Source organism: Seriola aureovittata, chromosome 1 (assembly GCF_021018895.1).
Source record: "Seriola aureovittata isolate HTS-2021-v1 ecotype China chromosome 1, ASM2101889v1, whole genome shotgun sequence".
NCBI classification, from domain to species: Eukaryota; Metazoa; Chordata; class Actinopteri; order Carangiformes; family Carangidae; genus Seriola; species Seriola aureovittata.
In genome coordinates, this window is record NC_079364.1 from 27384586 (window position 1) to 27403277 (window position 18692).

Here is an 18692-nt window from a genome sequence, read left to right on the forward strand (position 1 = left end):
TCGAGTCCACTTACTCGCATTTTCCAGAGTTTTCAACCATATCGCTCGGGTCATCATCAGCGGATGAAGCGAGCTGGGTTGTCATGGAGATGGATTTTTACTGGTATGTAAGCTCAGCAGCTTGTCGTTGGTCCAGCTGTCATCTTCCAAACTCCATCCTCTGATGAAGACTGTGATACAGCTGAAAGCTCAAAAAAAGCTAGTAAGTGGACCTTGGGTATGGATTGCTTTCTCCAGTTGCTCTCAATTAGTGTTTTCTTTTAACATAACAACACACTGGATTATTGCATTAGTCATAGTACTGATATAAGGTTGTCTGACTAATATGGAGGTGTTTTACATTGAGACATTTTTAAATGTTCTCAATTTCTACTTTGAGCGAAAAGGTGGCACAAGAACACAAATTAATCCGCAGATGTTTCAACAGGTTATTTCACATGTATGTATTTCACATTTCTGTGTGTTTTTGACTGCCTTTCTCTCTGGCTTGAAGTGGGTGGGGCTGAGTTGGTTACTGTCGACCAAATTCGATCAAACCACAACCACATGGTCCTAATGAACAGAATATTTTATTTATTTTCAAAAATTGAATTGAGATTGTTGCTGATTTAGTCGTCAATATTTAATGTTCAAGAAAAAAAAGTTTTTAGGGTTGAGCAGCTGATGGACACATGCTGCTGAAAGTGAAACCTGCTCTCAGGCCTCAAGCCATTTATGATTTAAAAAAAGCAAAAAAAATAATCATATTGTGCCATTAGTTACGATTTCAGGGGGAATTATCATTTTTGCATTTCATTTTCACAGAAAAATTATATAAATGATGGTGTAATCTTTGTTGGCGCATATACCAAACAATCACGTTCTTTTACATCTGGAGAAATGATTTGTAGCCTGGGGGCGTCTCTGTAGCACCACAATGAATCCTTCATTTATGGTCTGCTGTGACACATTTTACCTTTAGCAAAAAAAAAAAAAAAAACTTGGCCATATTGTGATTTTGATAATAATTCAATTAATTGTTCAGCCCTCTGGCAGCGTTAGTGCCTGACTGCACACACTGACATATAAACGACACAAAAAAGACACACTGCGTGGACTCAGTTTTTATTCCCTTGTAAATAGAATATCAATAAAAACACACCTTAAAAATAACAAATAAGGTTTATCCAACAGATGAAAAAGTAACAAAAGGCATATGTAGATTTCCTACATTGCGTTTACAGAACAGTCTACTGTCCAAAAAAGGCACTAAATCTTGAAATAGAGAATAAGAGGGGATTAAAAAAAATATCAATTCAAACTGCTACAACAAACATCCTGCAGAGGTTTGATATTTTTCATTTTACAGAGAATTATTGAAGAGTTTATTGCCAGAATGAAATGGAAACTGTGTTGGGGTTAAAGAAGAGAAAAAACGCTTCTTTATACATGACTGATAAAATGTTTGAACATGTTTTTTTTGTAGTATTTCAAGTCATTGGCTTATTAAATGAGAACATTAAGACTGAAACATCTACATTTACACTGAATGCATGGATGATAAATGTCCTTTTTTAACCTAAATAAATACAGCATTTTGGAATATAACTCTTCAAATGTCATACTGCATCTCATGTTGACGATATTGACTGATGTAGGAGGACAACAGCAACATTTGGTCCTGAGGCATGAACTGACTGAAACCACAATGACACCAGATCCCCTGCAGCAGATCTCAGATCAGATCAAACCTCTGCAACCCGACATGCACCCTCACTCTGTGCCAATGGAAGCAAATCAGATCCAGTACTAAGACAAATATTTACTCTACTGTGTATGTTATGGGACAGTAATTGGAGAGTAAATGTGATCAGGAAATAGTCAGTACCCGGGTGCATGTGCAGGTGTTCCAGGTGTAAAATTAGATCTGATCTGAATCATCAGCTGCTTTGTTGCTGTGAAGAACCAGCAAAGGAAGCACAGCATTTCAAAACAGAGCAGTACAACAAGGCAACAGAGGACTGAAGGCAGATGGTACAACTGCATTTTAACCAATGAAGAAGACACAACACGCTGCCGTCAGCACATGAGCAGCCTGACACAGGGATGAACACAGCTGGAATAGCAAAGGCTTTCTGTGTCCTTTACGGTATTCTTGTCTCTGTGTCAAGATAACTTTGAGTGATTTTAAGATGGTTGTAATATGAATACACACTTTCTGGCACAAAAATTATGGAGCCACTTTTGGTTAAAAAAACTGAAAGCAAAATGAAAATGAAATGTAGTCAACAAACAAGACCAATCAACAGGAAGGAAACCTGTAAGCGACAAACAGAGTAGATTGTGAGGTTGCTGTCATGAAGCTGTTTTGGTTTTATTATGTGAAATAGTTGTTATGTTTTTTTTTTTCCTGTATCGATCAGGTTTTTAGGCCCGTTTTTAAACTGCAGTGTGTCCTAGTGGCCCTTAACAAATGATTGACACATGACAAGATTCACCTCAGACACTTCCACCCAGCAGTTTGTCTGCTTGACCTGAACATCTCATTGTAATAATGATGAAAAGTAGGTCACTCCATGTTTAAACAGGGCCACAATCTGAGACAGAAAATTGTGCAACTAGCTAAGTTTCCATCCATAAATTCATGTGCATTTCCATCCACTACAGTTATGAGAGTTGGTTTGTTGAGACAAACAGCGGGTTGCGCCAGTTTTCCAGTCGGGTGCCATTACAACATTGCAGAAGAAGAGGGTGCAATAGGGTGAAAGGTGAAACGTTTGTTTCATGTAACAATTAGAGGGAGGTTACAGCTCCACACAGATTCATTGCACTTTTTTGCGTATATCGATATACAAACTTTTCCACCTCAACCATGTATAAGAACTTTTTGTGATATTTTGAGATTTTTCAATATTTTCTGTGTCAACTTATGCACAACTTGAGAATGTACGTAAACACATGGATGGAAACCCACCTACAGACGATGTGTAAGAGACAAGAAACAACTATTTTACATAAAACTTAGACAGCAACCCAATTACGGTTTTGTTTCAGTTTATCGTTTTTGGTCTCTTGTGCATGTGTGTATTTTTACTCACATTTTGTGTTTTTAATTTTATTCATTTCTGTTTCCCTTTTGCTTTCAGATTTTTTTGGTTCTGTAATGGCTGAAAATGACACTGACAAACAACTTTAAATTTGCTGCTCCACAACAACAAAGTACAACTTCATGAGAAGACCATGAAGGCAGCAAATTAAATGATTTAAAATGAAATAATCTGAGAACAACACTTTGTCTTAAATGAATCCATAGATTCACCTCAGAAATGCTCCTGCTTAGCAGATTAAAAAGGAAAAAAAATAATAATTTCTAACCCTCAGTGGGATAGCATATTTTGAGATTTTGGTGTAAATAATTCAAAAGACAGAAAACTACATAACTGACTAACGATGCCTCAGAGTTTTAAAAACGCTTAAAGCAAAGACACCTGGGACAGCTCTGCTGCCGTACATTTAAAGAGACATTCCACCACAAAACTTACATTTTCTCAGACATTTAGTCTGACACCAACACTCAAGATGTGTCAGTACTCCACCAGGATGAGGGCAAAAAGCTATTTTACAATTATTCCATGGACTTTAGTGGAAGCAGGAGCTGATGAACTTATAAATCCTCTTTTAGAGTGGAATTTCCCTTAACTTTCCAACTTAATATTTATTGGCTCGAGTTTGAGAGGGAACTTCCCTTTTAAAAGGATACTGACGTTTCTGTTGTCAGCCAGCATGAACCATCTTTACAGCCTCATCACAGTTTGTTGTCAGTCTCCTCTGAACAGATCAGATCTACAGTCGTTTTTACTCCCATCAGTCTAAACCTTGATTCACATTGAAGCAGCTGTGGAGGAACCTGCAGGGGTGTAGCTTATACTGTAGCTAAGGGGGGTAAAGTGAGGTATTTGTGTCGAGTTTGTAACTCTGAACTAGTAGCTTAGCCTGTAAAGCACCTGGTGATGAACACTGATGAACCAGTTTGACTGGAGCCACTTTAGTGTTGGCTGTTACAGAACATCATGTGTTTAGCTTTCTTGCATTAGTGATGTGTGTACAGCCATTGTAGAAGTCCGTCTTATCAAAAAAATAAGGCACTTCAACTTAAAATCATACAGTACAAAAAAATGTAACATTATGGAAATAGTTCTGTATAGTTGGATCAAAGCTTATGAAGAGCTCAACTGATCTTGTGCAAGTTATTGAGGTTTTGGGATTTCTATCAATTGCTATACTGCACGCCACTATTATATACCTTTAAACCAGTGACAAGGTTTTTAGTGTCAGTTGTTTATATGTCACACTACACAGTAAAATGTACGCAGCTGGATACGCTAATGCTAACACAAAATGTGGATGCTAGTTTCAATGTCTGATAGAATTTCAGCCACTGAACTTGAATACTGATAATCAGCATCACAACAGAAACTCATCAGGGATTAAAGCTGCACTAATCAATTTTTTATTATGTAAAAAGTCACAAATGTGTATGTATGATGTGAGAGGGGTCACTTGTAGAGGCCAGCCCATAGAAAACAACAACCTGACTCTGAAGTTACCATCAGCTTTTTAGCCTCATTTAGCTCATTGTTTTGGTTTTTTTCTGGCCCACAAACTCCACCCTCATCGACCTTCAAGCTGTAGCCAGCTGATGTCTCAGTGAAAAATCCACAATAAACCTACGGTACACTACTTGTGAACCGAGTGGAACATTTGGTAGCTGGATAACCAGACGTTTCCTTCAAAAAAGAGCTAAAAGAGAGTGAACGTTGTACTTAAAGTCGTCTAGTGTTCAGAGACACAACTCCAAATGAAGGCTAATTTTCTGTCTTTCATAACAAGGTTAGAAGGTGACAATATGTCAGTGCTGTGTTTCGAAAGAGATAAACATAGTGCATGCTATAGTGGGAGGTATAACAATAATGTAATGTTTCCCGATAATCAGTTTGTATTTTCACACAAAATGTGTGTGTTTCTCATCCAACTAGTTATCAGACTATTGTGTAAGTATCTCTGGTCCAAAGGGCTTAAGAGAGAAAACCCTGACTGTTAATAATTCCTTGTGGAGATGAACTTAATGCAGAAAACAGATGGACTTCTACAATGGCTGTACTGGGGTAAATATTCCATGAATTGATTAGTTTGAACATTTATGTTTCAGTCAAAGAAGACGTCTCTGAATGTGAACTATTATCTTTCTGAGGAAAACATCAGTTTCCCAAAATTCTCACACTGATCAATGAAATGTTTAAAACAGCAGGGGCTCTAAGCACCAGGATATGGATCCAATAAAGTGTCATTTAAAATGATAATTGGATTTAAACATGACTGTGTGTGTTTAGAACACATGGCATATCGAGCATAAACACAGATATACCTAAAAAGGATAATTATGCATTTAGCTTGCAATAATTTGACACATCTGATGTGTCTTTGATTAGCATATCTCTAATACATAGTTCCATCCATGAATATCATACACTCAGAAAATACATAAAATTTAAACTTAATACTTTGGCTAATGCTTCACTCACCGTTCACCAACAAGAAAGACTCATACTGATAGTTTCTCTCATTTGAAGCTAATATGTCTATATACTGTAAATAGAAATGGATTAGGGTACATATACATATACCCTCACAGTTTATATAATATACTGTATATACGTATGTGTGTGTATGTATGCATACACATGTATTATATGTATGTATTCACTTTAATCTTTAATCTATAGTATCTAGAATAATAACAGTGTTATTACACTGTTGAATCCCTCCCAGCTGACTGATTTGTTACTGGGCACAAATTAATCAAGAACACCTGGTCACCTGGACGTCCAGATGTCTAATATTATACACATCTGTCGACACTTCTGGCTTCTGTCGACATTTATGTATTGAGTAACTTTTTAAGAAATGACTTGTTATTGATATGGAAGCAAAGAGAGGCCATATGGATTTCATTTTAGAAACTGAAGACCTAATTGTGCAATTGTATATCTAATCTTAATGTTGAAATTTAAATACCGCTGTATTCAGGTGTCCCGTTTAGGTTTTTTTGCGGGTAGGGGGGCATTTAATGCCTTTAATTGACAGTGTCAGTGAAGAGAGACAGGAAATATGGGGAGAGAGGGTAGGCGAGTGACATGCAGGACATGGTCTGAATTGAACTGGGGACTTGCAGCTCAGGGCTTTGAGGCCCATGTGGTATGTGCCACTCAGCTATTGAGTCGTCCCCTTTATGTTCAAATGTGGACATTTGGGCTACCAAGTCAAAGAAATGAATCCTAAATGGACTCTATCGGACCTCTGGTCTATCAGGTTATGTTCTGTTAGTCACATGATCCGAGAAAGAGAAGCTCGAACAAGCTTGTATCTGAATTTGAGACCCTGAAAAACAAGTAACAAAAAATGGTTTGTTTTGAAATTGAAAAATTTCTTGGTGTTTAAATTTCACAACTAGGTATTTGTAAAATTCAAATTATTATGTCCTTTCTTTGCTTCCAAATGTTGAGCTTATTGTATGAGGGCAAGGGAGAGAGGATTGGGTCACAGTAATGTTTCCATGATGTGACCCTGACTTTTTTTTTCCTTTTTTTTTTTTAAAAGAAAACTAATCTTATTCTGCTGTTCTTCTCACTGGAAGGAATCAACAGCGAACATTTAAAATGTAATCATCTGTGATGACATGCGCTGCATAATTTTAAAACAATCAGTTAAAATTAACTTAACTTTCAAATTGATGTATTTCGTTTTTGAGGCTGTTTAGTTGTGTTGTGATCACAGTGCAAGACCCTGAAATGATTTGAATCCTGTGTCAAATGCAGTGTTGTCCTGCTGTGAAAATGCAGTTTTTCAAAGAAATCTGCACAATGCATCAAGTCCTGTTACTCAGTCTACTATGGAAGATTTAAAATGCCTCAGTAAAAACAAAATCAACAAAGAAATAATGTGAAAAACAATACACATTGCTATATGTATTTCCTTGTATGAATGCATTTGTTATTATTTATGCATTTTAAATATCCCACAGTCTGCTGGGGAGGACTTTAACAAATAAAAGTTTATCGTTATTATTTTCAATGTAATAATATACTAGTAATGCCTATAAGAGCGTAGCAGAGCAGGTTGGTGGTTGGAGGTAGGGTTGGGAGGTATCTCAGGGTTGGCGTTTACACGACTTTTGGTCTTTTTTTTTTTCCACTTATTACATTCCAATAAAATCTGCTTGCATATTAACACACCTGTTCTATTTATGACTCTGACAACTCTGGTATCCACCACCCTCTTCAGTCATCCTCCAGCGTTTCCGTCTTGATGTCATTTCCCATACTGCACGCTGCCCCGTCCACCTGATTGGCTAGGGCTTGGCTGCTGTGATTGACAGCCTCCTTCTCCAATCCGATTGGGTCCTGGGGCTCGGACAGCACGCTGTGAATGGTGGGTTCGTCCTGGAGGGAAGGGGAGGGCGGAGACCAAGACACGCCTGTCAATCTGGAACCTTCTGCCTGAGGACCCGTCCCCGTCACTAGGGAGCGGCCAATCAGAGAAGTGCCCCTCTGTCCAGACAGGCCTCCTCTACCCAGGGCGGAAAACCAGCTGGGGAGCAATGTGGGAACCTGAGCAAGGAGAAAAGATGAGTGGGGAATGATTAACAAATTTGTTGCTCAAACTGTAAATCTGGCCTTATCTCTTAATCTGAGACCAAAGCTCTTTGATAAATGCAGTTGCAGCATGGAGACAGTGTGTGTGGTCGGGCTTTACCTGGGTTGGAGAGGAGAGGTCAGCTCGACTGAAACCAAACTGCCTGGCTGAAGCTCTCTTGTCAAATAAGGACACCTCACAACCCTGTAACAGAGCAGCATACAGGTTATACAATAACCATGTCACAATGCTATGGCTGACCTTTGACTTTACAACCAGTTATTTATAACGTTAGAGAAATGGAAATGTATGCTTATGTTACTGCTGAAAGTCTCTCTCCCAGAGCGGTCAAATATGTAACTAAATCTAAATTAAATCAGGTTACACGCACGCACGTACAGCATTGTTCAAATGCACAATATGTAATTTTCTGCTGCTAGGGTTCTCTCAATCACAACAATAACAAAAGACGGAGACTGTTGACGTGAAGTAGCATTAATCATTCTGGAGGTTTTTGTTTTTTTTTTTTTTTGTTTTTTTTTTTTTTTTTTTTAAAATCAGGAGCCGAATTAGCTGCAGAGGTGTCCTCTTCTCCAAAACAAATAGACCAGGTGATCAGATGGACACAGGACATGTCAGAGGTGCTGCGAGCCGGTAACATTTGCTTGGCTTGCTTCTTGGATAACTTAAGATCCACACATCCGACATCTGGTTGAAATATAATGTCAAAAACAACCAAGATCTAAAAAGTGTTTCGTAAAAATTTGGCTTAAAACAGGTTTAAAAGTCAATTTTGATCACTTGTGGCAGACAAGCACAACGCGGACACATGTGCAAATGGAAAATGACATCATTGACAGTTGACCAAATGAAACGGACCTTTACCATGATTACAATCACAGACTTCTCTTGGTTTGAAAATTGCTGGAAACATTTGGGACAATGTAAGCAGACAACTCAAAAAACATATACAGGTCTAGTCATTTCTAGACATTTTAAAGAAGAAAAGTTAAATATCATAACTTTAACGTTACTGACTCTATAAAGGAGGGGGATAAAGGTACATCTCCTTTACCTGGTCAGGGAAGTCGTTGCCATCCACCTCGTCACTGTTGGACTGACCTCCTGGACTCTGAACCTCGATGCCGTGACTCTCCAAGATGGCTGCTTCTTCAAAAACACAAACCTGATCATAGCATATCGACCTCAATCAACAACACACTCAGACGCAAGCAATCAGTGAGGAATTCAGAAGCCCCTCTTCTAGAGCAGAACGACATCCTGCTAATGTTGTTGGTAAAAATCATACAACTGCAAAAGGAAGAATTTCCGGGTGTCAAAATGAGAATATGTTGTCCTCACTGATGCCCAGCTGTGTGTGAAATTCTTTTTGTGATGAGAAGGATGGCAGCTAAGTGTTGAGTGTGAGGAACAAAGAAACACTAGAGTAAAAGCTCATTTATGTGTCTTTATTGATTTGTTGAGAGACGATCCCAGAACCCAGCACAGCGAAAGATATAATATATCTGCTTAATGTTGATTTCTTTAATCACAGTAAGACATACTGTTTAACACACACACACACACAGAAGGAAGTAGACATTACCAATGTTAGCACGCCTCTTGATGTCTTTGCGGCGGTTGGCAAACCAGTTGTAGACCTTCAGAGATGTGACCCTCTCCAAATCAGACAGCTTCTTTCCTGTGACGCACGCGCACACACACACACACACACACACACACACACACACTAACACATCAGACAGTGCAGTAGATAACACCTACAGGGCTGCTGCTTACTCCTTCAGTCTCTCCTTGTGGTTATTTTTGAAATTTACAAGATAAACTGTGTCTGGAAATACTACAGCCTTATCAAATAATAATAATAATAATAATAATAATTGGATTACATTCAGAATATGATTTATGGGGATTATAATTGTCTTAAAAAGTTTTATCCTTCTTTTTTGACCAGGTCTCTCTTGTAAAAGCGGCAGTATATCTCAAGAGACTTGCTTTTTTAAATACATTTAAAAAAAGAAAAAAAGAGAGTCGTTAACATCAAATGAAACTGAATCAATTCTCCAAATGTGTATAACCAGACACACTCACCATGTTAATCAAACATAGTTTAAAGTAAATGAGTTTCTGTCCTGATCTCTAATAGCTTTAACCTACCTGGTTTCTGAATGACAGCATTGCAGGCAGTGGCAATCTCCTCTCTCTTCGCTTCATCAGGGTACTGGTTATCACTGAAGTAGCTGTGTAGACAGAGGCACACACACACACACACACACACACACACACACACACACACACACACACACACACACACACACACACACACACACACACACACACACACACACACACACACACACACACACACACACACACACACACACACACACACACACACACACACACACACACACACACACACACACACACACACACACACACACACACACACACACACACACACACACACACACACACACACACACACACACACACACACACACACACACCTCTTTCCATGTTATAATTTCAAAGCCAGTTAAACATTATACTGTTACACTTCAGTGAATCTACCCGTCTTCAACACTCCTCCTCCTCCTCCTCCTCCTCCTCCTCCTCCTCCTCCTCCTCACCTCTCCATAACAGCCAGACACTCCTTCCTCCAGGTGAATCTGCTCCCTCGCCGGAGACGGAAGCCCCCAGGGGCAGCTCCAAAGGTGGGCGGAGCTTGTTGCCAGTCCATCATGTCCTCCAGAGCCAGTGGGGCAGCTCGCATGGCCAGAGTGGCACCTGAAGTCACAGACGTCTTACCGCATTAATAATAAATTTTATATTAATTTCAGTATTTCTTACAGAGTGAAGCTTTAGACAGTTTCCCGGCTAATTCATATAAAGTTTATAAACCTATATCTATTCAGTTCCTCCACCTAACAATATATATCTAAATTATAATAATTAAATTAATATAAATTAATTAATATACTATATAATAATAATAAAAAGAATGTATCTGGTCCATTTACTATGTACCTTTAGTGTATGTGCCCTTCATCATCATATTATGAAGACAAGAGTGACCCCTTTTATTTTAGAGCCTCAAGCAAAAGATGCAAATTCAACTCAAGAGATTCTTATTAAAGCATCATGCCAGTCTTGTTTTTTTCCAAGTGAAGACACAGGATTGACTTGAACTAGACTACTCATTTTTTCATACTGTACATTCCACTAAGTTGGGCTCAACTTGACACAGTGTAGTCATTGTTCAATCACAGGAAACAGTTTACAGCCTATTCGGTCTTTCTGTAACGAGGAACATCTCAAGATGCTCATAAAAACGCAAACATATGCCACAACTTTCTTCTCTTTAAAAAGACTCTTTAATAAAACTTATGTTACATCTGCAACTTTCCAAATATCAGAAACGTATCCCTCTGCTGCTAAATTAGAGCTAAAAAAAATAATTCATCCCCTTTTAGTTCATATTGCAGTGACGGCTTTGAATACCAATGAGCCGAGGTACAGAATTACTTTTCTGCGCTGATGAATTAGAGCTATCAGAACAGGGTGTCCAGGGTCATACTGAAGGACACTCTGACAGTATGAACAGGACATACATCGTCCATTATAAAGCACACTTTCACAGATTACCTATCTATTTGTCTCATTATGTTATAGTAGTGATGGTGCTCTTTGAGTGGATGTCTAAACGCTCTGATTTTTGCTCAGTCAACGTGAAGAAAGTTTTACTGAAGTCAGCAGTGGCGGGCACCCATTCAGTGCAGCTGACTGGCAGGAGATAGTCTATGATGGTGTTACCTGGGTTGGACTTTTCCAGCTGGTACCAGCGGAAGAAGGCTCGTTTCTTCTGCTCGCTGAGGTCCGATCCCTGTTGTAGGAGCCAGTGGGAGATCCGACTCTGACTGATCCCTGGGAGGAAGAGGAACGGAGTGAGATCTGAATCTTCAGGCAGCTGGATGCTCGCTGACATGCCAACTATTTCTGGTAGTGATTTAGTGGGCCTGGTTAAAGTACAGATGAAGCTGATACTCACCCGTTACCTGAGCGACCACAGCCTGGGAAATACGCCTGTTCGCCAGAAAGGACTTAATCTCCTCTTTGATCAAAGCACTGTCCCTTCTACAAGGAGAGAGAATACACTGTTTACATGAAGTATAACAAATGTCTAAATATCCAACAGTCAGACATTGCTAACACACATTGTACAAGACAACAGTGACTTTACTCAAACCAGCTGCAACTCCACAATTCACATATACAGTATATGAATGACAGTGGCTGTTGCAGTTGAATATGTGACGGAATTGGAGGCTCGATTCTGCTGTAATATTCTCTGCTCTTATGGTTTGATTTCATCTTCACATGCCCTCAGATCAATACCAGTCTGATTGCTGCGATCTCGCTGCAGACTACAGATGAGAGGCATTAGAGGGTGAGGTTGTATGTTGTGTGTGTGTGTGTGTGTGTGTGTGTGTGTGTAGGCAATAATCGTTGTATCATATTCAGCTTCAGTGTGAGCTATAAGCAGGCTCGTCAACCATCAGGCCTTTAGTATTAACACCTGCTCTCTGGCATAGTGGTCTATATATTGCTATGGCATTCAAAAACCACGGACACCATTGTCATAGCAAACCCTGGCCATAATTAGAATATTTGTTATGAGTACTAATTATTGTCGTGGTTATGGCAAACCAAAAAAAGTTGGTTGGTACTAATGTCTGTGCCCTGAGTTCTGCTTCTATTTTCTACCATCAGCAACAGGGTTAGGTTTCTTGGCAGGCTAATGTATGTAGCATTGAGTTTGCCAACTAGTGCAAATAAGTTTATGTTTGTGGTCTTTTTGTTGCCCTTTCCTCTTTGGTAACAACAACTGACTTGTTACTAGTAACTAAGAGTTTATCTAAAACTGATAGTACTGGCTGAAGCTTTTGTCAGGTATTGTGTCTGTGTTGTGTACTGTAATAAGCACCAGAGTAACCATCTGTTGTTATTTTACAGACAAGAGAGATTTCTGTCATAAAACACAGCTTTGCTTCATTTTATTGGACAGAAGGAATGCTAGTCTATCCTTGGTTTAGCCTCATTTGGGGCTGACTCTCAACTGTGTGGGATTAAACGCCAGGTTAAAAAGCTCAGTGAGGCCAATGTGCGCTGCTTCACCGGAAGCCAAATAGACTCATTGTTACCCCTTGTGGCCAATGTGCAAAAGAAAAAAACTCAACAACAACAACTGCAGCTCTCACCAACCACAGTTGCAATGGGTGATTTTTGCCCTCCATCTATGTAGTGGATGAAAGAGGTGCTCCGATCTGGTACGACCCTGTTTATCCTGGTCTACTCAATCCTAGCTTAGCCATGTCTAAGTTAGGACAAGTCTGGTCTGGAACTTACCTCATCAAGTCCTCCACCTTCTCATCCACATCTATGTCCTCTTCACCGGCCTCAAACCCGTAGCCTGGTGCTGTCACACTGCCGCTGACCACACCAAGAGGAAAGCGGGGCGGTGACAGCTTCCCATTGCTGACAGCAACTAGACCATTCTGTGCTACCGCTGCCATGACGACAGGTGAGGCTACTGGAACTGGTAGGGGCAGGGAAGTGGTGTCGAAGTTGTTATTAGGTGACAGTGAGAGTTGGTTGTCTGGGAAACTTGTCTGAGTGGCAGTGGAAGTCATGGAGGAAGAGGCGGTGACAGTGTTGGAAGAAGACAAGGATGATGATGGAGGTATGTAGGAAGGTTTATGGGTCAACTTGTGTCCATGTTGCCGGTCCAGGTGGTCCAGGGTGTCCAGGGCATGGAGGACCTCTGCCTGGGTGATCCCTGTCCTCCTTAGCCTCTGGAGGAGGTCAATCTGCTCAATGGTGAAACGAGGCTCGTCACACTGCTGGAACATCCTGGAGGATATTACAACAACAACACTATCACCAAAAAACAGAGGTTTATACAAGTGCTGTAATTTAGTACAATTGTTCAGGTTTTAAGAACTGGTACTAGACTAACACTTTGCTGTTAGACCCCCACATTTTGGAGGAAAATGTTTTAGACAGAAAAAGAAAAAGACTGCGAGCAAGTTTGTTAATTTGCAATGGGGCCCCTTTAAGTTTTAATACAGAAAATAAGATTTCAGGCTTGGTTAATGTGGCAACACTGGTGGTTACTGGTGAAAATGGCAAGTGCATTTTATTAAAACAGGTACCAAAGTTCTGATTGAAGTAATACTAGTCGACCACTGGAGACAAGAAATAGCTAGTGGGATTCATCGCGTCGCATTGATTTAAAAAAAAAAAGTTGTCCAGCATAGTGATACTAAACTCATGATAAAATGTAAAAAACTTCTGCATTGTTTCAGATACCAGCTTTCATTTACCACATCCTGTCCAGTGTGTGCATTATTTCCTGTGAATTCCTTATGCGTGGCTGCACAATTTGAACCAGTAACAATGAAAACTACAATACATGGCAGAGCAATTAGAGGCTACAAATACATTGAATGGTTGAAACAGAGAAAATGCTGGCCATACACAAACAGTATCAAATATGCGGTCTAATATAACAAAAATGTTAAGGATTATACCTTTAAGGAAATTAAATTTGCAACTTTTGATGAGTGACCTTGCCACCAAGGAGAGAGTCACAGAGCAAAATAGAAGTACAGTCACGTCGGTTAGCTTCCTGCAGATTTACACACACACACACACACACACACACACACACACACACACACACACACACACACACACACACACACACACACACACACACACACACACACACCACACACACACACACACACACACCACACACACACACACACACACACACACACGAGCTCAGCAGCTGCTACCCAGATCTGAAGTGCTTTCCTCCAGATTAAATCAGACTTACTACAGTGGATATGTTTTCAACCCCAATAATCACTTTACGCAAATAATGTTATGGACCCAGTTAGTTTTGTATTATTTGTTTTGTAGTATTTTAACTGTTAAAGCATATCTATAGTTGTGTTTTGAAATGCCATGTATCCTTAAATGCGAGTCATTTCTAAAAAAAAAAACTGTCATAATAGTGGTCGCTGAACTGAAGTGAGAAAGGAGGAGAGCGAAAGAGGAAGATAAACAGACAAATGAGATAGCACATCTGTTTTGATGGTTTTCTTTCTGACGCCAAGAAGAAAAACAGGCCACAGCAGAGAATCAAAGTCAGCAGACATGTCAACACTTATATAGAGAGGGAGGGTGAGGTCGAGTGTGTGTCAGTGCATGTGCGTATGTGCGCACGTCTTAGGAAAAATGCCAAGAAAAATTTACATCTCAGGCAGCCAAGCTCCATACTTTCTCTCTCTGCTGCAGAGGGTGAGTCATGCTGTAGTTGGTTAGACTGATACACAGGATCGATAAAGCACAGCAAAATTATGGCATTATGGCACTGATCAAAATTCTTTCTTTCTCTCTTATTTTGTTGCCCATTAACAATTAAATACATTACATTTGTACAAGTCTTGTTTGCAGTCCCTCTCCTTTACACTTAAATCACATAATGATCACTATTACTTTCAGCACAGCTGCAACACAAAACATTATATCATGACTGCATCTGTATTTGTTCCTTGAAAACCTGCTTTCAAAGTTTAAGTAGAGGAAACTATATAATATCATTAAATATAAGTGTGCATATGTATGTGTATATTTTCTACATAAAAACTGGTGCTTTCCCACCTCGTACTTGTGGCGGTAGCTGACGGGAGTGTAATTATTTAATTATTAAATAATACCATATTTAAGGTGCTTCACTGCAAATATTCTAATTGTATTTTGTGAAAAATAAATAACTGAACACTATAAGCAGCTGTTCCCTGCTTCACAATATATCAAACAAATAACAACCGTCACCGGGTCGAGTCAGTGAGGGTTGAGAAAGACAGAGGGCCGGTAAAGAGGCAGAACAGGAAAAGGGTAAAAACTTAATGGATTTTTTGACAGGCAAACGATGCAGCAAGATTTCTCCTGGTTCTTTTCTTTCTCTTAGGGAGAGAGAGAGAGGGAGATAGATAGATAGGCCTGGAGCCAATCCCAGCTGACATTGGGCGAGGGCAGCGTACACTCTGGACAGGTCGCCAGTGAATCACAGGGCTGACATATAGAGACAACAACCATTCATGCTCACATTCACACCTGCGGGCAGATTAGAGTCACCAATTAACCTGCATGTCTTTGGATTGTGAGGAGAAGCCAGAGTACCTGGAGGAAACCCACACAGACTCGGGGAGAACATGCAAGGCCCCAAATCCAGACCCTCCTTGCTGTGAGGCGACAGTGCTAACCACTACAACACCATGCCGCCCAGTTAATTTTTCTTGCCCTATTTAAACTAAGATCAAAACAAGCGCTGAAAATCTCCTTTGAACTAGTTTTTAATAAATGACTTAAGAAAGTTCTTGTGGAATTCAGCCCCTGGCTTTCATAAGTGAGATATTATTTAATTTAAATCTAATAAGAAAAATAATAATACGGTTCAATTCCAGCCTTTAGAGCTGATGGAATACATAACCTGACTCTTCACAGTAGACTGTAAAAGACAAACAGCTGTAAACTGGTCACCATCTTTAAGCAGTCCACCAGGTCCAGTCTACCTACACTAGTTGACAAAACTTGAGCCAGGAAAAAAGTTTGACTTAAAGAGTGAAACTTCAATAAGTCCAGTCACTGTCACAAGACAGGTGGGGTTAACACACGCTAACTTGCAAATTAACTCTGTTTTTTCCTGCTTGCAGCAACAAGGGCAGGGTGGGAAAATTTCAGTACAACCAGCCACAAGGCAATAACAATGATAGCTGGCCTTATTTATCTGCAAGATTAGTCTCTATAAGCCACACTGGCAGGAAACCAATCTTCCTTTCAAAGGTGTGACTAATGTAAGAAGACACGGTGGCCTTTGGATGCACAATGACACCATGTGACTAAGACACAAGCAGAACTTTTTCCTTCCTGTCCTAAAAAAAGAATCAGACAAACTATTTATCACTTCCTAATATACAAGAGTGCATCCCACTAAAAATGAATTTCTCCTTAACAACAACAACAACAACAACAACAACAACAAACCATATCAAGGCAGGAGACCAACTTTTACATACTGTATTGGCCACAGTGGCTGCCAGATCAGTTCAAGTTTAAGCTTTTCATTTATTCTTTCATTATTTCAATATCTGTAATTAGAACCCAGCCACTTAGGTTGGTGATCACTAAAGTTTCTCACCATGGCTATAATACATTAACAATGACTTTCTAGGAGCCGCACTCACTTTGGTGATACAATAACATTGGTAAAGTAAGGATGAGGTTCTGGTCATTGTTTACAGTAGTTCAAATTTTCTCTTGTAGTCATTACGATTACAAAAAGGAGGGACGGCATCAAGCAAAATTGACAGAAATAGTTTGAAACTATTCTAAAAACAATATATTACATAGTCTAGTTTTAATGGATGTCAGCAGCTTTGGAAGTGGTAAATGACATTAGCTGAAGACACTTTGTTAGAATCTCGGATTTAGTGGACTGACGGCAAACCAAGAGTATGTGTAATTATGTGAGGCTGGTACAGAGTATGTGTGCAGGTTGGGACAGAGGGACTAGTAATCAAATGGTGCTGACTGGCACTGTTGAACTCCTTCAGAGATCTCTGCTAAGCTGCCACAGCATAGGGCACACATGAAAATACACACGTACAAATGCTGGAGTCACAAAAGTTTGACTCAAAAAGAAATGTATCGCTCCAACTCAGACAATCCTGAAGTGTCCTTGTGCAAGACACTGAAGCCCTACCAGCCCCAGAGGTGCTGCTCTGGAGCTGAACTTGACCTCTGACCTCCCTGTGGAGCACAGAGCTTCATAAAAGACTCCCCTGAGGATTACATTGTAATATATCAAGAAAATCTGCAACCAGGGTGAGGCTTTGTATCACCAACCTGTTTACTCCTCAGACCAACATAATATCATGTTGGCTGTCCTTGAGGACTGCCAACATGTCTGAGAAAAGTGTAACAGAGATAAACAGCATAACTACTAATGAACCCAGTGACCTGCCTAAGATCCTAACCAGACGTGGCATGAACTGTGTCCTGAATGCAGGCGTGCCAGCTGAGCACATAGACAAAAGTCATTTAAACACAGTAGGCAACTTTTTAAGTGGCCTTGGAGCCCGAAATTCAACTAAACAGCACATCTGGCTCATGTGGCCGGACACTGCACTGGGATGGTCCCCAGTGCAGATGGTTCTCATGCAAATATCGACTTTCACGTCGAATGACGTTGAAAAAAATGGATTTTAATGATGCCCTTCTTCCAGGAAAATATGCATTCCCGATAGATGGTGTCTTAAGACGTTATATTGGTAATGAAGAACAACTCCTCAATTCGGCATATGTCTTACAAACTAAACAATTTTACAATTTCCATTCACAACAGAACGGTTCATTTTATTATTGGTTCGTCTGTTCACCGTAATTATCACACAGGACAAAAATACACACTGGATCGCGGGCAGCGTGCATTGTGGACCAACTGGAAAAGTTGACATTGTGTTTGATTAAAAGATTTTTGGTCACCTACGTGCATGCCGAATTACAGACTTACTTTTCTTTGACTCAGACAACACCGTTACAATCAGTTTAGGTGGTGTGAACATTAACCGCCAAGTAAAATGCCGCAGCACTGGCGAAATTTTTAAGGAGTTTTCAGTTATCAGCACAGAGAGAAAAGGAAATGTGTCGGCTAGCAGAACCGTTTGAAGACAGCAGCAGTTGGAGCTGCAGGACTGAAGTTACCTTAATATTCCAGTCTAAGAGCCTCCGCAGACGTTTATTCCACCATATATGTTTTGCCTTGGGGCGCTGGGACACACGGACACTGACAGTTTTCCCAAAATGTCTCCTCTGTTTCTAATTGGGTTTCAACCCACCGTCAGACAGATTCGCCTTTTGTCCGG

At 39.9% G+C, this 18692-nt stretch overlaps 1 protein-coding gene across 3 annotated transcripts; it reads right to left on the minus strand.

Annotated features, from left to right (window-relative positions):
• Positions 1-1088: 1088 nt before the first annotated feature.
• Positions 1089-18689, minus strand: LOC130174396 (homeobox-containing protein 1-like). 3 transcript variants are annotated; one of them, XM_056384197.1, is made up of 10 exons: positions 18532-18689; positions 13102-13605; positions 11744-11829; positions 11509-11619; positions 10326-10482; positions 9850-9932; positions 9278-9373; positions 8747-8835; positions 7792-7875; positions 1089-7646 (listed from the first exon to the last, which is right to left on the minus strand). In XM_056384197.1, exons 2-10 carry the CDS (start codon positions 13602-13604, stop codon positions 7317-7319), a joined length of 1539 nt encoding a protein of 512 aa, XP_056240172.1. In that variant the 5' UTR covers position 13605; positions 18532-18689; the 3' UTR covers positions 1089-7316. The 3 variants fall into 3 exon arrangements, with proteins under 3 accessions (XP_056240172.1, XP_056240164.1, XP_056240156.1); XM_056384189.1 differs by having other exon boundaries at positions 8747-8838; XM_056384181.1 differs by having other exon boundaries at positions 8747-8841.
• Between the last annotated feature and the right edge of the window lie 3 nt (positions 18690-18692).

What these genes read in the sequence shown, in the direction of transcription:
- LOC130174396 (XM_056384181.1), bottom strand. Translation starts at nt 13,604, where the DNA reads ATGTTCCAGCAGTGTGACGAGCCTCGTTTCACCATTGAGCAGATTGAC. An exon ending in GCAACGACTTCCCTGACCAG is followed by an intron (nt 7,876 to 8,746) that starts GTAAAGGAGATG and finishes GCTCTGTTACAG; the next exon opens with GGTTGTGAGGTGTCCTTATT. An exon ending in ACCTCTCCTCTCCAACCCAG is followed by an intron (nt 7,647 to 7,791) that starts GTAAAGCCCGAC and finishes CTCCTTGCTCAG; the next exon opens with GTTCCCACATTGCTCCCCAG.